Source organism: Lissotriton helveticus, chromosome 12 (assembly GCF_964261635.1).
Source record: "Lissotriton helveticus chromosome 12, aLisHel1.1, whole genome shotgun sequence".
NCBI lineage: Eukaryota > Metazoa > Chordata > Amphibia > Caudata > Salamandridae > Lissotriton > Lissotriton helveticus.
In genome coordinates, this window is record NC_136073.1 from 194,189,522 (window position 1) to 194,213,139 (window position 23,618).

Consider the following 23,618-nt stretch of genomic DNA (forward strand, 5'->3'; position numbering starts at 1 on the left):
CATACTGTCCCCCTTTGCTAGCTGGCTGAGAGCTCTGTTTAGAGTGGCAAGAAGCTGAGGTTGCGGGGTGGCGTCCCCCACAAGTGTTACAGGCATGGAAGAATGTACATGTCTTCCCCCAGGAGCAAGACCCATTGTTGAAGAGGCGGCAGGTGCCAGGGGGAGATCGCTTGAAGCCACCTCTGGCCCCACCTCCTCTACGGCCTCATCGAAAGGAATGTTTACCCTTGCCCCTAAAATAGGAGGATCCCCCTGTAGAAGACTGTACACTGGGAGGACTGCTTGTTGCCCCCACTGTAAACTGGCCCCGTGCTCCCATGTGTTCCATCCAGAGCTGCACCTCCTTTTGGTCCCAGTTCATCTCTGGGCACTGAGACATTTTCCTTCTGAACTCCCTATCGTAGTTGATCCATCTAATGCCCCCCATTTCAAGGCCTCGTTGTGGATGATCCTGGAATACTGTACATGGCCTGGACCCTGTTCAGGAAAACGTTACATGGTGACAGACGCTAAGATGGAGAAAGCTTCTAGCCAGTTGGCGATGTTCTTTTCAGGCCATGGCTGATACTTTACCTTTTTGTCATCTTCCTTTGCCCCAAATTTTCTAGCATCCATGCCTTCCTGACCCAACATGAGTAGGGTAAAGATATCGATAAACTCCCTTTTCCAAATGCCCTCTTTGGCAGCCTGAGGTACCTGCCAAGCCAAGGAGCAACGCTCAGAAAGGAGCGGAGCAGTGGAGATCGCAGGGATAGGAGAAGGCGAGGGAACGAGCAAAGGGCTGGTAGCAGGAGAGGCAGGAGGCACCCCACGAGGGAGCGCTTGTTGCGGCAGAGGGTGTGATAGGAGCCAGAGTAATGGCCGCGGGAGGAGCGGCGGGGGGTGAGTTCCCAGCGGCGCCACGCTTGGTCCCCCATTCGTAATAGTGTTAGCCACAGGTGTAATTGCAACCTGCCCTGAAACCCCCTGCTTAGCAGCCTGCACCGAAGACCAAACAGTGGAGGCTGTCGGAACCGGACTCCCACTAACCACGCTACTACCCCCAGCTTGTGGTGAGCTAGCAGCAGAAAACCCCCTTGAAAACGTCCCATAAAATTGTTCAAAGTGTCCAATACTTTGGCCAGATCGTCCCTGGTGGCGAAATTACCTTGGGCTGCCTGATTGTCCTTGGAGAGGACCGGGGGCGGTGGTGTAGCACTAGCCCCTTGTGACGGGACCTCGCGGGGGTTCGCCACCGATTTACTTCGTGTCAGCGGCAAAGATTCCTGGGGGAAATCCCTAACAGTGGGCTTTCTGATCCGCTTGGGCCTGGAGGGAGCGGCATCGGTACTGTTCTGGGCGTCGGACGAAGGGGATTCCGCCGGGAAACCAGAATCTTCCGGCTCTGGCATGTTCAACAAGTTCTGTGCCTAAGCAAGGCCTTTCAGCTTTGCCAGCTCCATAAAGTCTGCCCACACTGCGTCCTGGGAGGTGCCCGGCAACGAGTCCTCCACCTGGGTACTTTCTTGAAAGAGGGGAGGGGAACTCTGGCTGTTCATTCTCACTTCAGTTCGCTCGCACGGTATCTGGGGATAAAAATTAGGATCAGCCACAGCACATACAAGGAGAAAAGAACCTGGCCGTCTTGAGAAAAAACAGGTGCGTGTCCCAGACACCTCCATACTTACATTGCAGTGGTGCGACAAAGCGGATTGAAAATATTTGCGATCGATTCGGAGTGACTCCGCGAGGGAGAGTGAGAAGGGGCTATGGAGGGAAAAGGGTAACGTTAGTTGGCACACTTGTAGGTGACAATTTTTCTAGACCACACACTGACGTGTTCCCTCTACCTTTCTGCATGCATACGTCCCCCTTCAGTGTCCACCCCAAAAGACTGGTCCTTCCCCTATACCTGTCTCTGGCCCACCAGTAGTCACCTGTGCCGCTTCCTTGACCTTCACGCTGATTACTTTACTTTGTATCCTGCAAAATAAAAGACAGTGTCACAACATTTCTCGCATTCTTTGAAATTAGCTCTTTCATCTGTAGTGCTCCTTCCGCTTCTGGCGTCATGCCACAGTATTTCAGCTCCTTCTCAGCCAGTCCTCGCCAGCCGTACACATTCAATCCTGCAAGACACGGATGTTAGTGCCACCTTATATGTAACATATGTCAGCCCTTCAAAGCTCTCCTAGTACTCCTTAAACAAGCTACCCAGCAACCATAGTTACATAAATTAGCTCACGGTTATCTAATGCGAGACCTATTGCATTGCCAATGCTAGTTTGAGGAAGGTGCCCTTAACGGGAAAGCGAAATGGAAGCACTGACTTCCTTCCCCAGTCAGCCCTGTGGCAAAGTCTCCTTACCCTCGGAGGAGGACGCCACCGCCAGGCCGCCCAAGAAAAGATATGCTGCCACCACAGGTGGGGCAAAACACCCCGGGCTAGCACTACCTAAGCTTGGCTGTTCGGCTATCGCGCAAGATATAATGCGAGGCCCGAGGCATATCCCAGCATGTGTGAGGCTGGCGAAGCAAAACTGGAAGCATCCAGCGCTTACTCATGACAGGAACGTGAACCTTTGGCAGGGGTGCCACAATGAAATATGCGGCAGTGCAGGGTAGCGGAACTTCACGAATGTTCGTGCGGCGGCGGCACAGCGCAGGAAGGCGCCCCCTATGCACAGGGTAGCAAATCCCCTCCCACCCGCCAAAGGGAAGCAGAAGCTACGCAATGTACAAAACACCCACTGACCCGGGAGCCACGGGAGCCAGGACAGGGGGGATCCCGCAAGCACCGGGAGAGCCATACGCTGCCGATCGAAAACCCCATCTCGGCCCCCCCGGGCCCTCACGGGATGCGAGGAAAAGCAGGCGGGCTGGGGCGCGCAAGGCCCATGTAAAGTGGAGCGGCTCACAGGGCAAAATCGACTCCCTCTGCTTGCTGAAAGTCGGGCACTCATTCCCCAAGGTAGGCCACGCACGTCGTCGGGAACGCGGGAGGGGCACGCATAGGAGGAGAAATTGTAGCAACTCAAACCCCACAAAGGCATAAACATGCCCCCGTGCAGACTCGACAAAGAAAATGCGGGGATAAAATTAAATGGGATAGAACCTGCTGGCCTGCGCTCCAACAAGGGGCACAAGCTGTGCCCGCATAGCCCCAAAATGCGAAAGAGGAACTCCAAGGCATGTCGGAAGGACGAGTGCCGAAAACATGAAGCAAGCATTGTAGCCCCCCATACACTCCGGCCCCTGCACTACGAGGTAGGCATGGTGCAAAGGTGACCCAAAATGGCCACGCACCCACGCCCCTTCCCTGTGGATCCGAAGGGACCGATTCCCTCTGAAAATGGCCGCTTGGGCACCCTGACCCACGTGGCCGGACAATAGCGCCCCCTCAAAATGGCCACTGTCGCTAATTGGAGGTCCAGGGGCACCGGAAGCCTACCCTCCCTAGAAGAAACCCCCGCAGAGTGGACCGACCCCACGTGAGAGGATAGGCAGGCGACTGCATGTGGCGAAATGGACTGAAAGCCCTGGTGGGTCTGGGGAGAGTACCACCTTGGAAAGCATGCGGGCAGCCTGCCGCTCCTCGGGGGTGCACGCTAGCTGACTAGCTAAACTGGGTAGGGAAAGGGCTGCCGCGAACCCGCTAACAATATGGACTGAGCAAGGCTGGTGGGTGCTGAAGAAGCTCACGCTGACTCCGGACACGGGAGAGATCCTGGTGTTAACTACAAACCAGGACAGGGGACCTCCCCGACCCCTGATACACAACAGAAAGCACACAAGCTCCCCCCAGGCCAATAACACCGGGTGGCCCTGATCACCAAAGGAAAGGACCCTGGCCCTCCAGGCCCGGAGGCGATCGCGCAGCTAAGAGAGCCACTCCCACTGCCCAGAAACGAAACTGTCCCACGTGAACCCGCCCCACAGGAAAGGAGATAAAACAAAGCAATATACATCCAAAAGGCATTAACAGATACACCATGAGATATTTCGATACCCACAGAAAAGAACCCCCCCAGTGCCCAGCCACCCCCGAGAACAAAACTACCAAATAATACTAAAACAGACTCGCCTCCCACTGCCCAGAAAAGCAACTATCCCACGAAAACCCGCCCCACAGAAAACAGGGAAAAACAAGCAATTTACTTAAAACCAAAGTCCTAACTGATACACCAGAGGCAGGACGATACCCAAAGGCAAAAGAACCCCCCCCCCAGTGCCCAGCCCCCCCCCGAGAACAACACCACACAAAATAATAAATATAAAACAGTAACGACAGTAAAAAGCCCAGCTTCAGCGGCCCTATACTAAGCAGGCCGCCCAGCCCATCTCAACCCCCCTAATGGGGGGAGCGAGCACGAAGGGGGAGAAGCCTCTCACCTTAGATCCTGCTGATCCTGGGCACCAACAACATCGAGGGCAGTTAGAGCACAAAGAGGCCACTCCGAGGGAGGGGGAGGCCTAAATACCCCGACCCCCCCCATGACGGAAGTGACGTCCCAGCAGCTGCCCCAGCCGCTGAACACCAGAAGGCTGGTGCGCTTGCCATCTTGTGGCACTACGGTGTCCGCCCTCTTATGAGGGTCACCTGCGGCGACGCGTCGGGCGTCCTGCATTGTTGTCTCTCCCTTCTGCATGTGAAGCGGCCGGGAGCTGTCATGGATCGCACCCCTACAATGAAACCACGGCATGTATTTCTTGGGCCGGCTCGCATGTGTGTTACTAAGGAGGAGAGATTGCAGCTCCCCACATATGTGCCCGAGGGCTAGTCCGAACATAGTGCAACAGGAGGGGCACTCGCCCTGCCCACAACTCTGTCTTCTGCTGCCATGTACGGGGAGCTCACTGCCATTCAGCGTGCTGGGAGAGCCGGACATGCGCAAGCATTGTTTGTCACATGCAAATCACCGTCCCGATGCGTGTGTCTCAAGCCTCGCTTTACGAACAGTGGCCAGGTTTTCAGTGCAAAAAGAGGTTTGTGCATCACTTCTGTTTGAAAGAAAGTGAAACCAGCATGGTCAGCTTTCAGTTCCATGCGTCGTGAAAGCTTTCTTGTCTTTATGGTGGTCCCATAAAGATAAGTAAGCTTTTATGTTGAAGGTAAATCAGGCGAGCCCGTCCAAGTGGGAGGGCTCTAAAAGAGAAAAGTGTATGTCACTGCAAGCTCTTTCCCAATGGCTGCCCACCGTTTAGCATAAACGGTGACGCCGGCAAGGGTGGCAAGGGTAAAATTCCACAGAAACAAGAGAGGTTAGCCAGACCTTTAAAGCCAGTCACAGAAGGAGGTGCCATTTGACGTTTCAGAGGGAAGGGACCGGTAGCTCTGGCAGTTGGGGCGAGGATCAGGCTCTCAGATAATGTCTTGGAACAGACCACTTCGATGCACCATCTTGGACATTTTCAAAATGCTGTGTAGGAGGGTTGAAACAGAAATGATGTACCTCCCTAGTTTTGGGCTGAGGGACCTACCTTCTAGAAATTTCCACTGCCACTTAAAAATGCATGTAAAAGGGATAGACATATAGGAACAGTCGGGACCTGTGCAAACCAATGCCAGAGGAATGCGCAGCTGGAAGAGAGAAGACACCTAACCCTTATCACAAAGATGGAGTGAATGACATTTGATTTTAGTTGCCATCTAAGGACGGGGATGTGTTTCTCAGGGCGAGTGACACTGCCCCACCCCTCCACACCCTTTGGGGACAGTAGTGGGATGTGCCGGCTGGTAGTGAGTTAGGAAGGCTCTCTTGAATCTTCTGTGGACTGGTCCTGCATGAGTTAAACATACAGAGGGAGGGAGGTTCCCTGGCTTCCTCTGACTCAGGTGCCCTGCAAGTGGTAAAAAGAGGCTGTGGAACGTGGAGGATGCAGGCAGGGTGGGTAGTCTACTATGGGTGCCTAGGGTTGCTGCTGAAAGAAACCCCAGTCCTAGGAGATGTACCAGACATCCAGACCGAAGACCGGTCTTGTGTGAGGAGGAAGAGCAGTAAAAATCATTCTCCCCAAAAATGGCAAAATTAAGAGTCCCGGAGGGCTGAAGAAAACACTCTTGGTGGCTCAAGCATGCCGCTCGGAGCTTAAGACCACATTTTCTGTCAAAAACATCCCAACAGGGACAGAGAAATGGGGTCAAAAATTAGTCTCCCCGGGGGATCGGGCACGCATGGCACCCATCTGTATACTCCTTGAAATGTCCCCAGAGCCTCCCATCTCACAAGGGGCAGAAGCAGCAGCACAAAAATGGCCATGTGCATCCAAGGCAGGACCGGATTTGTCAGCCAGCTGGCGGTGGGGCGAGGGGGTACTAAACAAGCAAGCTTAAAGCAATGTTGCTTAAACCCGCCCCCCAGCACTGCTTTTGTTACTAGGGTCTGATACTGCAGCATCGCTGCTAAACCGGCCCCTTGTAACAAAACCGGCCCCAACCCTTCCAGCCCACCGGGCAAATGCCAATGCCCGCTATGGCCAATCCGGCCTCTGTGTGGCCCCCCTCATTGGAATAAAAAGTATCCCAGAGGACTGCCATCTTTCCGAGGACCGCCATAAGCCAAAGCCAATGCAAGCGAAGTCTAAAGCGCGCCCACGCTCCCAACTCAATGCCCTGAGTAAAGAGCAGAACTCTGTGACATTTCACCCCCAGGTACAGGGAGTCCCAAAGCCAAACAGGATAGGCCCATGAGGTGAGGAGTCCTTTGGGCCGACACTGTGCTTTGGTACTCTCCAGTAGAAGCTTGAGAGCCAAAGAAGCTGTGTTCCGGCTCTAACGGGAGATGGAAGATTGCCAGCTCTCACACTGGCAGCAAAACCGTGTTAGCTGGGCTTGGAGCCATCTGGATGGGGTTTGCAGGCTGGGCTTCAGCGTGGCTCATTTTCAGACCGAGTATTGGGTGAGCCATCAGAAAACATAATAACAAACAGAATTACATTTTGATATGGCACAAGTTGTGTCTTGGAAAAACACACCGCCTGTAAGCAAAGGTGCGCTCCAGAATGCTTTGCAGCAACCTTATTTTCAACTTCAGCATGCAATGCCCAGAAGGGCAGGGGCACTACAGCACCAGTTCAATGTGTTTGGGGGGCACCCAGGAGCACTGGTGGCCCCTCTCAGCATAATTCTTCTTGGCACCATAAGTCAAACAGGTGGTAAAACAAATGATATGGGGACGCTTTTCCACCCCTTCTTAAGTAGTCCTAAAGTTAGGGTTGTTAGCCTCATCTCTGTAGAACGTAGTGCTCTCTTGTTTGTGGGTCCTAAGGTTGCATACTATCATGTGTAAAAGGGGAAACGGCCATTACAACGCGGCCGTTTCCACGAATACATTAACCACGCATGCATTACAATGCATGCGTGGTTAACACGAAAGCCTTTACCACGCATACCTTTACTACGAGGTGTGTAGTAAAGGCATATGTGGTAAAGGTTAAAAATAAACATGGGGGGTTTGGGGGGGTCTCCCCCCCAAATAAAAACCTCACCTGAAATTGTCGTCGTTTAAGAGGAAACTGAAAGAAACTTCTGTTTCTTCTTAAGGACGTACGACGTCACCACGCATGAATTAGAGGAAAAAGTTATGCGTTGATAAACCATTCCGTTGTAACGCATGCGTGGTAAAGGCATGCGTTGCAACGGAATTCGTTGTAAGAACATATAACCCTATGAATCAATTCCTGCTTTAATATGGGTAATCAAAAGGCTTAATTGACAAAGTTACAGTAATTCATTACCTAATGTCTTAATGACTGTCATAGTGAGGTGGTACCATCGTTAGAGGGTTTATTGGTGTTGTATTATTTATTACAACATATTTTTGCTTTTATTATTGAGGTGACACCCTGACGAAGCCAGTAGACCGGCCTTACTTTTTATATCCACACTACATTTTATTGTTTATAGTAATGTTGGGAAAAATTGCTGTTTTAGTGTTCAGGGCTTGCTAGGAATGTGAACAGTTAACCTTTCCGCCGTGGCAGACATTACGCCGGGTTGCGGCCGAATCCGATGCGTGCGCAGCTCGGAATGGCCCTCGCACACGCCCAGCGTGACGTCGGACAGCTGGGGGCCGTCCGACGCATCGAAAAGGTTAAGAAGGCATCACCATAGGTATATCCACATACCATCATGTGTTTATTCGTAAATTAATGTGTAGTAGTGAGTATTGTGTGCAATAAAGCACTTTTTCTTCTTTTATGTGACATCACTAACTGGACGATGATTTTTTGGGTGTTTGTTGCATACCAGAGGACTGGGGCACAAGCCCAAACCACCTCCACTGAGTAGGCTTTGAACTGCTTTGATTGCAGAGGCAGCTCTTCCATTTGAGCGGAGTGGCATCGCCCCACTAAAATTCCCCCAGAGAGAAAAATAAAATGGTAATGAAGTGAATTCATTACCATTTAATTTTTCTTTACCCCGACCCGAACAGAGCGTCAGAACAGAGGCATGTCACTGCTGAACGACAACAGCAGAGAGAGCAGGGCATTTTCAGTTTAAAGTGCGCATGTCTTTTTTGGCCGGACAGCCTCACATGTGTATTTTAAACCTCTCTACCCCAGCTGCCTTAAGACAGCTAAGTTAGAGAAAGCCAAAGCCTCCAGAGGGCTGTGGAGCACTGAGTGAGGCTGCTCCCACCAATCCTAGCACTGCTCTCATGCTGGTGAGAGCAACTCTAGGATTGAAGGGTGGAGAAATGTGGCTCACTGGTTAGAGGAGGCAGACCCTGAAGCAGAGGTCAGACCCGGGACCAGGGTTCAATTCCCGACGCGGCAGGGTCTTGAGCCCAAATATCCACGGACTCGATAATTCTCGTTTCGGTGCCTACTCGAATCACGGGTTCACACTCTGCAGCTCTGGGCATTAGCTGCTTAATCTCCACTACGGCCCCCCCGCGGCGGGATGCCTGGCTTTCACCTTGGGGATGCCTAGTACGGGTATCTCACAGGGAAAAAAGCCAGGACGGGTTCCCAAGGCAAGTGCCGAGATGCCTACGGGTAATCGAGCGCTATATAAGAACGCATAATAATAATAATAATAATAATTTGGGGCTTGCCTGCCTTCCTCAAGAATGCCATAGAGGAGGAAGAGGACATTGCATTGTGCTCACAGATAAGTTGTTTTAATTAAAAAAAATCAATGCCTCACCCGCACTACCACCGTGGGACATTCCAATCGCAACTATTTGATTAACTCACCTGAAAAAGTCAAGTACTACAAAGGTATACTTGTTTTAAGTACAGGGAGATCACAGTCATTACTTGTGAAGGACCCTCAGCCTCTGAAACTAATAACACAATTTCTCACAACACATACTCAAAACAATAAGTATTACACTCATAGTTATCTCTTTCAAAGTGGTAAATGTAACATGATATGCAATCTCATCTGCAAGATTATTTACACCTTTTTTAATTGCATCTGTTGCATTAAGGATGTGGTCATGAGTATTGCATTTGGTGCGCAAGTTATGGTTTGCGTGGCACTTGTGTGCGTTATGGATAGTGTCCTGAAATTTATTTGGGGGAATATCAATGATTTTTCTGTTTTAATTTACGACAATAACTACTCTTAAACTGTGTTCTTTTTAACTGGTATTGTATGCAGTGTGTGTGTGTGTGTGTGTGCATCTGTGGTGTGCAAATTCATATAGGTGTACTGTGAACTGCCCACTATTGAACTTTAAATTAGTCATTCAAGTCTCACCTCCGATATTGGACATTGGCTTTTGGTCAGCAGCACTGCTTAGAGATCTGCAATTTCATTGCTGGTATTCATCATCCTTCCACATAACAAGCACAACTGTTACTCACCCCAAATGTGATGAATAGAGCCCAATTAACCTTAAACACATTTTACTATATTTTCCACCGATAGCAATGGCATTTTAACTATTTTTACTACAGCTACTGCAGTGTTAAGGGTTTGTGTTTTTAAAAATATACCCACTTGTGTAACATGCATAGGGTTACCATCCTTTCTGTCCATAAGGCATTCGAGAACTGCACACCCACTCAGGGAAATGAAAGTTACAAAGAACTGTAGGCCACATGTTACAAAATACATCTATTTTAATGCCATTTGTTTTTAATAAAGGCTAAGTTTTATATTTGTATAATTTGTAGAAAAATACTAGATGAACTTTCGCTCCATGGGCACAAAGAGGCATAAAAGCTCTAATGCTAAAAGGGGTACACCTATTTACAAGACTTAAGTTTCATATGTGTACTCCATGAAATTGTGGGGTAATATTGCAACTGTTTATAGTTTGCATCTTTAGAATAGCTTAAACTGGGGGTCGCAGCAGAAATATTTAGCTCGATTTTTGTCCACATTTTTATACACACACATAGTATATGCGCAGGATGAATTGTCAGATTTTGTAATTCTGGACTGTAAGATATGACTGAATAAGGTGTAAATCAATATTTTGTCCTATTCTTAGGTCTAAAATGCACCTGTGCTTCTGGCTACAGAGAAGTAGACCTGGGCTCTCCTTTGGTGACGTGTACATCCTGTGCTGTAAGTAACATGTAATATACAGTGGCGGTTGGTATGGAACTGGAGTGGAGAGGTGGGCGGGGGGTTGAAAATCTAAAAATAAACAGGTACCTTTTCCAACAACCGCGTCTCTCTTCCTCTTCTCTGCTCTTCCTGACTCCAGTCCGGAAGAAGCTACAGGAAGCACCCGGCACACAGGCTCCCCTGACCAAAACACAACACTGCAATGCAGCATTGTGATTGGTCTGAGCGCTGTGGATCTGCAGTCAGATCGGGAAATGGAGCCTGTGCATATTTCCCATCAGGCTGTCCATTACAGCTTGTTGGGGAATATGCAAAGTGTGCATGACTGCTTGGCTGGCCGAAACAGTCCGTCAAGCAGTCATGCGCACTTAGTGTCCACAGTCCATTCCTCTTCCCACCCTGAGCCACCAACCTACCCCGCCCCGCCCCAACCCAGCCCACAACAACCAAAAATGAAACGATAATAACCATGTTATCATTTTATTTTTCCCCTTTTCACTTCTCTAAGTGCAGTGCAGCGATGCACCTCCGCCTTAGCGGAGGAGCCGCCACTTGTGATATAGGAAAGCCCATCATAACTGTAATTAGCCCTGTCTCTAGTTCTTGTATTGTATCTGGCTTCTATTGAAAGCCATTCATGGGAATAGTGAATTCCAACCCAGCCAGATATTCAGGGCCCGATTCTCAAAAAGACATATGACTCGTAAAGTTAGGAATGCGGAATCTTCTTCACACTCGTGGCAGAATCTTCACTCTTTGGGTGAAATCTCGGCACTGCGGTGCTCAGTACAGAGATTCCGCACTCGTAACTTTGAAGCGTAAGTCCCTTTGTGAATCGGGCCCTCAGTCTTTTTGCATCACAGCAATGAAGAACAAATGTTGGTTTTCATTGCTGTGGTGTCCCTAAGGCAAGCAGTCACTTGTCACGTCTTCTTCTGCATTGTGTCGTCTCCGAAGTGAAGTAAATGTTAAAGGAGGGTCTGCCTTGCCTTTGACAGTCCCTCTCAGGTCAATCTGAGGGAGACTGGTGGATCTGTGCAGTAACTCAGGGGAGTTGGAATTGCAGTCTGTGAAGGAAAAATTTTCATTTTCTTCCCAGACACTGCCAGAATGGTGCCAGGTATCTGTTTGAACATGAAGGGGGAGATTTACTAAGATTTTGCGCCTTGTTTGCGTAAAAAAATGACGCAAAATCTTTTTTACCTAATTAACTTTCCAGTGCTAAACTTGGTTAGCGCTGGAAATAATGTCAACGTAATGCGAAGCAGCGCATTGCGCTGCTTCGCTTTACTTTGCGCCTTGGGGGGCGTACCAAGGGTTGTGCATGGGCGTTCCCATGCAACCACCCAAGCTTTCTCACGCTAAACTCAATTTACTAAAAACTGTAGATTGGATTTAACATGAGAAAAATGCGTCTTTTTAAACCAGGTGCAAGGTAGGAGAAATTCCTTAATTTCGCCTTACTTTTCCGACTTTGCATGCGTACTGCACTGTGCAGCATGCATACAAAGTGGGAAATGCTTTCCCTTGTGTCTAGAATAGTATTTTGTACAGGAAGGGTACCTTTCCTGTACAAAACCTATACTAGTCTCACACACACCCTAGCGGTATGGTGCTAGGGTGTGTGCGTGGCGCACAGCAGCTATAATCAGTGCCGGCGCAAGGGAAAGGGGAGGAGAGAGCCATATGTTTGAAGATATGGCGCTCTCCTGCTTCCTCCCTGTCGCACAACGCAGTGCAGCCTCGCGGGAGGCTGCATTGCGTTACAGAGAAGTTTGCTAAATCTCCTCCTGAGAGTAGAGAAAATTGTGTCGGTGTAGGGCGGAATAGGGAGGGAAGCCCAGAAAAGAACGGGGTGCTTGACATTTTCCTTTGTATTTGGATGTGGGAATAGAGGGTCTTCTAATGACCTTATGCAATCAGTCTCAACCCCTTCCAAAAATGGAAAGTCCACCCAAAACTACACGAGCACAAGCAATCCTAGAAAAGAGTTGGCCTTACTGTACCTCATCTGTTAGTTGTAGCTTAGGTCTCCATGGCATTCCGAGCTCCAGTACCCACAGCCAGCGGCAGCAAGCAGATCACAGAAAAAGACCAAGCAAGGTGAGTAGTATGCTTTATTATCTGTGCTCGTTCCAGTTGTGCAGTTGCTCACCATGCCACCGCAAAGAGGGACCTGTGCCCTTTGCAGCGATGCAGCAACTGATGTTCAGGTCCAGTTCACATTTTGATCCTTAACCTGGGAAAAGACTTTGGTGAAACAAGTAAAACCACAGTCTTATCAGCGGCTTTTACAAATAGTGGTGTCAAGAAGAATATCCTCAGGGTATAGCCCGGGCTGGTGTCTATGCAGTAGATTATACCAAATGTAATTAATTCAGATTACAAAAATATTAATTGGCTCCAAAGTTAATCTACAAAATAGCCTTTTGCAGTTTTCCTAAATACTCTGTTACCATAATATCCAATTCAGTTTGATCTGTTTTAAGAGAAACCTATCCAATTGTAGCCTACAAACTCATTAAATTGTTACACAGTTAAAGACGGGGTGTGTGGGTAAATGTAATCGGGGCAAGGGTACATTGGAGCAATGATAGATTTATTTGTGAGTGGAATGTTAACATGGCAGCTACTTCAATAGCCCCCTCAAGATTGGTGGCTCGAGATGCTACTGGTGATGGGCTGTTTCTGCTGAATTCACAAATGCAGAGCCTTTCCTAACACATAGTTTCAACAGAAGCCGGGGATGGCTAGCAATATCTCTGCATTCAGGCAAAAGGCACATGAGTCTCCCTGAGTCAAGTTGGGGGTTTTGTGCAGAGGTGATAAAAGCGACAGAAGAATGTCAACTTAATGTTGTCTTGTCTACACTGCATTGTTTAACCTTAACCTAGTCAACTTCACATCCTCATTTACCACTGCTACCTCATCATTACCTTAACTCCCACTGAAATACATCAAGTTAGGTGAAGTAAACAATCAGTTTAGATTTAGAGTGAGGGTTTTCGTTAGAACAGAGGCATGGGTAAGTTTGAAGATAAGGGACAGATTTAGGGTTTGAGTGAAGCCAAGGGATGTTTTAGCATCAGGGGTGTGGGAAAAGTGCAGGTTTATTTATTAGAATTAAGGCAGTGGTGAAGGACAAGGTCAGGATAGGTGACAAGTCGAAGGGGTAGTTGTAGCTTTAGGATTAAGGTGGAGTTAAGGGTAAACTGGAGGTTTAGTGTGAGAGTTGGAGACCGGGTTAGAGTAACGGAACAAGGCAGTGGTCTTGGAAACAGTATTTTATGTGCAATTAATATACTGTTGATTTCATAACAAATAAGGCAAAAGTGATGTCAAAGTGATCAAGGATGTAAAACCATAGGAGATATCTATTCAGGCACAATATCTTTTAATTCCACTGCATTTATCCTCATTTCAATAATATTGCCATAGAATATAGTGCATGACTGAATTAGATTTTGTGACACTGTTTTCAACGTTGTGTCCTTTCAGTGCAGTGGAAATCTTGGACCATGGTTATCAGCACTAGGAGATGGAGGCTGGGTGTTTACAGAAACCAGCGTTTGTTAAGACTTTCACTTGCTTGTCACAGTTCTTTCAGAAGACATTTTTATGAATAATCCCCCTCCTCACGGATGCCCATAAACGTATACAGACACTTCATGTACTTTTTAAAGAATTCTCTCCCCATTGTTGATGACTCTAACAGACGCCCTCTTCTTCCTTCCAATTAGGGGAAGACTGTATCATTTGATAGAAGATTGTGCCTTCAGTGTCTAAATGCCACTTGCTCATGTGGCGCTGGCAGTGTCCGAGGTAGAGTATACTCATTCAAGTACATAGTGGGTGAGTGATGGCAGCTCTGCTGCATCATTCTTAGGTGGGGATCATTTCATATTGTCGGATTCTTGCCTCTCCTACAGACAACTAACTCTATTGCCTCTTCACTAGTACAAGGATCTTCAAATGACGAACTCCATGACATATCCTAGTTGCCTTTCTACTTTTGCTGAATTTAAGCTTTAAGTGGCAACATTTTCGACTCTGTATGTATGTATGTGGTATTTCTATAGCACAAATTTAGCCCAGAGGCAGTAGAACCCTCCACATGGTCAAAAATCATAAAGTCATGAAGTCCATTATTTATAGCAGAGGAAATTGTGTTGTGGATGGTTAATGCATTGTGCTGCAGTGTTCTAAACCCTATCACAAGCAATAGGAGTGACTCCTGTAGGTATGAAGGACAGAGATTCAGTAGCCTGCTTGAGCTTTCTTTCCTGTTATATGTTCACCATATGACAATCCCTGAACATGGAGTGCAGTGGCACTCTGGGGCATTGCAAATGGTAAACTCTGAGCCATGTATGTTCATTAATCGTTTCTGTTCCTCTTGTACTGTTTTCTTCCTTCCATGCTTCTCCAGTGCTCTGCAGATTCCTGTAGCTGAGAATCAATCTTCTAATCTCTTCTAATGCAAAGCCACATAGTGTGGACTTCACCAACAATGATGGCTCTTTCAAGTTGCCCCACCTATCTGACGTTCCGGAACGGGAGCCGGTCAACTTCACTGTTAGTCCGATGTCCCCATCCTAGGCAAAAGACCTGTAATTGGACAAAGGGTTGGTTTCCATTAGTCCCCTGTCATGTGATTGATCTGCAGCCAGTCCGCTTTAATCAGTCAACGGTAGATCCATAATTGGGGAATGAGAGGAATTTTAACACGTTGGGCGCGGCTGGAATTCCCCCGCTGTGCGAGCGAATTCCACGCGTGCGCAATTCGGCTGTCCGACGCACACGCCCACCTTGACGTCGGACACATGCAAGGGGTTAAAGAGCATGCTCAAGTTCTACCTTATGTAGTGGTTTTGGGGTTCCATACTTTATTTAAACTATTTACAACAATATCACATGCAGTATCTATAAGGAGAAATCGGTTGCTTTATTTTTTAACAGGTTTTTTTCATCAACTGTGATATTTTGCAAAAATATACATCTTTTTGGGAGCATACCCTTTTTAGGGTATGCTCCCAAAAAGATGTATATTTTTGCAATTGTTTCACAAACCCCTTTTAGCATTTCTGCCCTCGTGCAAAAATGTTTGATGTAATAAAGGCTGCAGGAAAATCTGTTTGCTCAATTGGGCAAGTGTCAAAACAGTGCAAAAGAGCTCTTGCCTCAATGGCCATGTTTATGTAGTCGGGCCCCTGCCTTCTGATAGCATCTATCAACACCGAGTAAAATGTGCCAAAAATATTTTTTTCTTTCTGTTCATAAAGTGCTTCCTCTCATTTTATGTAGATGAAAACATTATTGCTGGGACTGCTGCGTGTACGTCTTGCAGGAAGGATATCACCACTCCAAATGCTGCTGGCAATCGGTAAGGGCTGGCAAATAATTGCTTTAAAGGTTTTCCCAGAATTTGTATTCTGGTGTGGAGGCCTAGTATCATGCTTGGGAAATATCTCGAAGGTTAGTTTCTTTTGAGCTGTTTCAGCCAGCACCATGGCTCAGTGAGTTACACGCTTGCATGGGGGCTCAGTGGGTTGTACCTTCGATGCTGCTATATGCTGTGATCTGCAGGCCATGAGTTTAAATGCTGGGAATGACACAGCAACCTTTGATAAGTTGTTTTCTATTAAGAAAGTAATTATAACATCTGTTACTTGTAGCACTTTAAAATTGCCTCCTTGCTTTGGAAGCACTATAGTAAAACACATTATTATTATTATTATTATTATTCAATCAATCAATCCGGGTTGGTAAAGCACAGCTACTCACCCGCGATGGTCTCAAGGCTCTAGGGGGAGGCTCTGTTGAGTGCTGGGGTCATCCGAAGAGCCTGGTCTTGAGGTCTTTCTTGAACTGGAGCAGTGAAGGAACTTGCCATAGGCGGAGAAGGAGGTCCTTCCTTGCCTTGGCTGCGAGGTAGGAGAAGGACTTTTCTCCTGTTCTGGTCTTGTAGATGCATGGGATGGTGACTAAAGAGAGGTCAGCTGATCGGGGGTGTCTCTTGGGTGCGTGGAATGAGAGGCAGTTGTTTAGGTGTGCCGGTCCGATGTTGTGGAGGGCCTTGAATGCGTGAATGAGGAGCTTGAAGGTTAATTTTCTTTCGATGGGGAGCCAGTTGAGGTTGAAGAGGTGCTGGGTGATGTGTTTGTGATGGGGGGACGTCTAGAATCAGTATGGCTGCAGCATTCTGAAAGGTCTGGAGTTTTCAAGGTAGTTTCCTGTTGATTCCAGGGTAGAGGGTGTCGCCATAGTCCAGTCTGCTACTGATGAGGGCGTGCGTGACAGTTTTTCTAGATTCAAATAGGATCCATCTGAACGTTTTTCGGAGTGTGTAGAGGGTGTTGAAGCAGGCAGAGGATACAGCATTGATCTGGTGGGTCCATCATTCTGAACCCACACACAAAGCCGGACACTTATTGGACTCTATATTCTCTAATTTATCTAACATTGAGTGTATTACTGCAACTCCTTTGTGCTGGACCGACCATTTTTTGGTTGGTTTCAAACTAAAGATTCTAGAGAACTCACATGTGGCCTCTTGTGCAATGTCAAAACTAACAAGAAATTGGAAAAAGCTGGACATAGACAATTTTAACAAATATCTTTGTAACAATGTCCCTATCTTTCAAAACACTCTCGATACTGATCTAGTAATGTTTCATGATTGAATTTGTAAAGCCACAGATACCTGTCTCCCTGCCTCCGTAAAAGAATTAACAATCACCGCCCCCTACCCCTTGGTTCTCAGACAAGTTAATAGCTGAGAAAACCAAATGTAAAAACATGGAAAGACGGTGGAGAAGGGCTTATGCACCTGCCGCCAAACTTGCTTATTTGCACGCTAAAAGGGAATATCACTCTCTCTGTAGAACCGCGCATGCTAATTATGTCTCCTTAACATTAAGCGATGCTAAGAATTGCTCCAAGACATTATTTAAAATGGTAAAAGAATTATTATCTGGCACGGCAACTCAGCCCACTCCCCCAATTTGAATGAAAGGCAATGTGAGGATCTTGCTCAATTCTTTACTAACAAAGTTGAAGCAATATATTACACTCTGACTGGGAATACGCCACTACCCTCTTCCCCATTACTGCACATTCCGATCCAACTAACTCTGCTACCTGTCGACAAAGCTCTGATGGATACAAATATCATTACTAAAATAGGTATATGGTCACCACTTGACATGACGCCCCTTAAACAGCATCTTGGCTGCATCAAATCTGGTTCCCCTTGTGAACCCCTCCCCATTTCTGTGCTCTAGCAGCTGGACCTGCCAACACTTGTAATCATGATGGAACTTTTAAATACATCCTTAAAGGAATCTCTCGTCCCCTTGGAATGGAAACACGCAATGGTTATTCCACTATTGAAAAAGGCCAATGCTGACCTTACGGTGTCTTCGAATTTCCGGCCGATCCCTTTGCTTCCTGTTTTTTCAAAAATCTTGGAGAGGCACATCAACGGTCAACTGTCACAGTTTATTGAAAATAACAGGCTTCATCCTTCACAATCTGGTTTCCATACCGGTCATTCTAACGAGACTGCTCTTCTGGGCGTAACTGAAATGTTGCGCCAGAATTTGGATGCTGGCAATACGGTTGCACTTGTCCTATTGGATTTAAGTGCGGCCTTTGACACGGTGTCCCATGCTGTGTTGATAAATGCCCTTCAATCCATTGGGGTCACTGGTCCCGCTCTCAACTGGCTAACCTCTTTTCTTACTGGCCGTACGTTTCAGGTCTTCTCTTCCACAGCTAACTCCAAGATTCATTCCTCCCCGTATGGAGTTCCCAAGGGGTCTATCCTTAGTCCTTTATTGTTTAATATTTATGTTAGACCCCTGGCAACGATCGTTGAAGAAGCTGGGCTGTCGTTATTTTCATATGCTGTCAACACACAGATTATTTTTTTCAGTTTCAGCGGGAAAAGATTCAGAGCTCTCTGCTGGGCGTAGCAAAGTGGCATCATGGATGCATGCCAATTTTCTCAAGCTGAATCATGAAAGAACGGAGGTCCTGGTACTGGGAAAGACAAAAAGCTCTGGGGTCCGCAACATTGGCCCACAGAAATGGGCGCAGTACAGCTACCTTCCCATCATGTTCGCAACATTGGCTTTATTGTTAACGATTCACTATCTATGAGTCAACAAGCCATGAAGGTCGCTGCAACATGTTTCACCATCCTGAAATGGCTGACAAAAATTGTGTGGATGCTTCCTAGCCCTACTCAGAGAACCGTAGTCCAGGCTCTTGTTACATCTAAACTGGACTATGGTAACAACCTCTATCTTAGAGCTAATAAAGATGTGATACGAAAGCTACCAAGAGTCCATAACTCCGCGGCCAGATTGCTCTGCCGAACTCCTAGTACAGCTTCTATTTCTGCTTCTTTGAGGGACCTTCACTGGTTAAGAGTTGAAAATCGGATTAAGTTTAAAGCTCTTAACTATATGTTCAGAATCAAGCACAGCATGGCTCCCACGTATGTGCAAAATCTAGTCCATCCGTATATGCCTTCACGCACCCTTAGATCTACTACGCAGGCTAAATTTCAGGTGCCTAAGATTAGACTATCCCGTATGGGTGGCCGTTCCTTTTCCTATTTGGGCCCTGTTCTGTGGAATGCTCTTCCGATGTCTCTTCGTACACAGACGAGTGTCACACTGTTTCGCATATCACTAAAACTTGGCTTTTTAATTTCCATTCCTCTTCTGTGGGTGTTTCTGCCGGGTGCCAGGAAACCCTTTTGGGTAGCTGTTGCGCCTAGATATAAATTCAAATAGCATAACATAACATAGGGCGGGAGTCTTACTCTCTGGGTTCTGCCTGTGAGAAATTAGCATATCCAGTCACGGGCCTTTCCACAGATGCTGGCGTCGTGGAGTCTGGTGGCTAGTGTGGGGTGGGAAATGGTGTCGAAGGCAGCTGAGTAGTCCAGGAAGATGAGGGTTGCCATTTGGCCCTGGTCAAGGAGGGAACGGATGTCGTCGGTGGTGGCAAGTAGGATGGTCTCTGTGCTGTGGTTGCTGCGGAATCAGGATTGGGAGATGTCCAGGACATTGTTGGCTTATGCGAAGTTTGCAAGATGGGTGTTGACAGCCTTTTCAAGACCTTGGCTGAGAATGGAAGGAGGGAGATGAGCCTGAAATACTTAAGGTACATTGGTTCTGTGGAGGGTTTCTGCAGGAGGGGGTTGACTTAGGCGGGTTTCCAATAGACCGGGAATGTGGTGGTTTCGAGGGAGCAGTTGATAATCCAGCAGAGTTCAGGTCCGATGGCCGTTGTGGCTCTGTGGAAGATGTGGGGTGGGCAGGGGTCTGAGGGTGCTCCAGAGTGTATGCTCTTCATGGCTTTAGGGTGTCTTATGTTGTGAGCAGGGTCCAAGTGAGCAGAGCCTGTTGGGTGGCTTTGCTGGGGGTGGGAGCTGGATGGATGGAAAGGTCTTGGTGTTGAAGTTGTCATGAATCATCTTAATCTGGAGGTGAAAAAGGGTGCTGAGTCTGTTGCAGAGGTCTTGGGAGGATGGGATGTCTGTTGTTTCGCTGTTGGTTTTGGCAAATTCCTTGATGATGGGGAAGATTTATTTGGTGTTGTGGGCATTGGTGAGAATTCTTTCTTGGATGAATTTCGCCTTTGTGAATTTGATGAGTTTGTGCTGTTCTGTGGTGGGTGCTCTATTGGCGGTGCATGTTCCTGGGGTTCTATTGTTCCTCCACATCTTTTTGAGTCGTGGACTGGAGCACTTGGATTGTTGGAGTGTGGAGGTGAACCAGCTTGCTTTTTGGATGTGTTGTCCTGTGGCTTTCTTGAGGGGGGCCAGTGTGTTGGTGCAGTTCGTGATACAGCTATAGAGGTTGGCTCGCTGAGGTGTTAGCACCTGGTGGGGTGCTGCTGAGGGCGGAGCTGAGTTGGTCTTTAGTGACTTGTTCCAGCTTCTACGAGGGAGGTGGTGGGCTTGCTTGTGTACGGTGGGTTTCCGGAAGGAGAAGTGGATGCAGTGGTGGTCTGTCCATAGGCGCACCATGGTGTGGCTGTAGGAGACACAGTTTTTCTTCTGCGAAGACAGGGTCTAGTGAGTGTTTCACTGTGTACTTGGGGGCGGTGACCAGTTGCTTCAGCCCTATGTTGGAAAGGTTCTCTAGGAGAGTGATGGTGTTGGGGTAGTCGTAGTTGTCTGGGTGGAAGTTTAGGTGTTTGAGTAGGATGTAGTCAGTGGAGGCGAGGGCTTGGGGTGCAATGAGGTTGGCGATGGTGTTGGTGAAAGGAGTGCGGGGGCCAGGCGGCCTGTAGATGAGGGTTCCGCGGAGAGTCGTTTTAGGGTTTGTCTGGATCTGGAAGTGGAGATGTTCCATCCGGTATGTAGAGTCGTCCGGGCCATTGGTTGTCATGTGGAGGGTGCTTTTGTGATTTGCGATGTCGCCTCCGGGGCGGGTGGGGTGGTCTTTCCGCAGGATCTTGTATCCGTGGGGAACAGCGGTGGCGATGTCGGGAGCAGAGTTGGCGTTGGTCCAGGTTTATGTGAGGAAGGCGACGTTGGGCACGTGGGTGATAAGGAGGTCCCAGAATTCTATGGTGCTCTTGTTTAGGGAGCGCGCATTGAGGAGGATGCAGTTGAGTAGTTTGTGAGCTGTGATGTTCGGTAGGCTAGGGGCTGCTGCTGGGTTCCAGAAGTGGGTGAAGGTGCAGCGGCAGTGTCGACAGGAGATCAGACCTTGGGGGTTACTTAGCATCAAAAACTGGAAGTTGTTGCTGTGTCCGGGGTTGAGAGCATGGAGGGTGCTGGAGTCATAGCGGAGGTGGGTTGGAGGACCAGAGTCCCTGGCGGTGGTTGCGGTCGGGTTGCGGATGGGTGCACACAGGCTTGCCTTTAGCACGCCAGTGGTGTGGCAGCCTTTGGGGGAGGGCGGTCAGCTGGGAGGGGGGAGCAGGAAGGACACTCTGGAGGGGTCGCTGGGGCAGCAGAGGCGGGGAGAAAGCATGAGAGAGAAAGAGTGTAGAGAGCAAAGAGAGAAAAGAGGGCACTGAGAGAAAAGCCAAGAGAGGCGGAACAGCGGAAGAGCAGAGAACTCTCCCACTGGACCACCAAGGGTGAAGCACAGGCAGGAGTCTGCGGCTGGAGGAGGGCCTCGGACACCCAGCAAACAGAGCTCAGGGGGCTCAGAGAGCAGCACTTGGTGGTGGACCTGCGCGGGGGGAGAGCAGTCACACTGACCAGGTCAGTGGCCTATTATTAATAATAATATTATTACAAGTCTAAGAACAAATGTGGCTAGGTTGTCGGAAGAAAGTCTTAGCAGTATGGTCATTAACTATTTTGAAGAATACATACTGAGCATATTCTAGACTTTGTATTGTGTGTATAGGGTTCCTACTGTTACTTATATCACTCAGACCTAGCTGGGTAGCATTGTACCCCAGTAAGTACATTGGACTAGAAGATATTTCAAGGCTGTGTTAACTGATATCTTTTTCTATAATCCTCAAGTTTGTATATGTTTACAATACATGTCACACATAGACAATGTACCCAGAATCACTCGATTGTTGGCAATATGGCAAATTCCTCAAAACTTCACATCACCTGCTTTAATAAAACTGGAGCAACTAGCAGCAATATTATTAGAGTGCTTATTCTTCTTTGCAGAAGTGGAGGTTGGTGTTTGTTCACAATATAGATATCCCTACCCTGCTCTCAGTATTTGTTGTTTTTACTCTTTTCCCAGGACAGGTGACCAACTACTACTAAAATGGCTGCTGCCACATCTTTGCTTGTGTGGTGGCAGCCAACCAGATTTTATCTTTAGATCTGTTGGATTCGCTGATCCTAGGCGGCGTGATGTATACATACATTTTTTTACTCTCATTTCTTAGAGACTACCTCAACAGATTCCCTTCAAATCAAAAAAGCACACTTCTTGTACCAAGCTTTATCATTCTGCCAAATTTGGTGTAATTCCGTTGAGCAGTTTTTACGCAGCAAAGTAAAGTTTTCCATTCGAATGGAAAAACGCGTCTTGGGATCCCCCTTTTTTCTTGGCCAATGCTTGACAAATTACATTGAAATTTTCCATTGAAAGAGCTGTGAAAGATTAACTTTTTGGGGAAAGTTTATATATATATATATATATATATCCTGTGATTCTGGACAAATCACTTAATCATCCAGTGCCTAACAAAATTAATGTGTCAATCTGTAACGCAACTAGTGCTCATGTAAAGCACTCTGATACCTATGGGTCCAGTTTGCGATATATATATATATATATATATATCGCAAACTAGACCCACAGGATATATATATATATATATATATAAACTTTCCCCAAAAAGTTAATCTTTCACAGCTCTTTCAATGGAAAATTTCAATGTAATTTGTCAAGCATTGGCCAAGAAAAAAGGGGGATCCCAAGACGCGTTTTTCCATTCGAATGGAAAACTTTACTTTGCTGCGTAAAAACTGCTCAACGGAATTACACCAAATTTGGCAGAATGATAAAGCTTGGTACAAGAAGTGTGCTTTTTTGATTTGAAGGGAATATATATATATATCGCAAACTAGACCCATAGGTATCAGAGTGCTTTACATGAGCACTAGTTGCGTTACAGATTGACACATTAATTTTGTTAGGCACTGGATGATTAAGTGATTTGTCCAGAATCACAGGATGTTGAGCGTCACTGTTGGCTGGAACCCGGTTCCCAGGCTTCGAGGTTTGCTCTTATTCCGGTTACAGAGCATTGTGCTGTGTAGAATTTACATTTCATATGTTATTACATGATGTTAGTAGCGAATTATCAGCATAGGTTTTAAAGTGACATGGAAACTGTGATAAGCTACACCTAAATTGTAGCACATTCATAGGTTTCCAAGCATGTGAGCTTGTACGGAAAAGATAGATACAACAGTACAAATGTCATCTTTTACCTGCCACACACATTTTAGTCATAAAATATAATTAACAGCATTCAATCCACAGTAATGAATTTGAATTAGAGTGGATTCGAAATTGTACTAAAAAGTTATGTATTTATGAATGTAGTTACGTTGTGTTCCACAATCACTTTTAATATGAAATATGATGTAATTAAT

At 47.3% G+C, this 23,618-nt stretch overlaps 1 protein-coding gene across 2 annotated transcripts in view; it reads left to right on the forward strand.

Annotated features, from left to right (window-relative positions):
- The window catches only part of LOC144799736 (meckelin-like), a 347,109-nt gene that overhangs the window by 20,208 nt on the left and 303,283 nt on the right, over positions 1-23,618 (forward strand). For both annotated transcript variants that reach the window (XM_078671255.1, XM_078671257.1), the window contains exons 2-4: positions 10,428-10,504; positions 14,248-14,329; positions 15,812-15,890. In XM_078671255.1, coding sequence (XP_078527381.1) covers positions 10,428-10,504; positions 14,248-14,329; positions 15,812-15,890 — 238 coding nt within the window. The remainder of the gene's footprint in view (positions 1-10,427; positions 10,505-14,247; positions 14,330-15,811; positions 15,891-23,618) is intronic.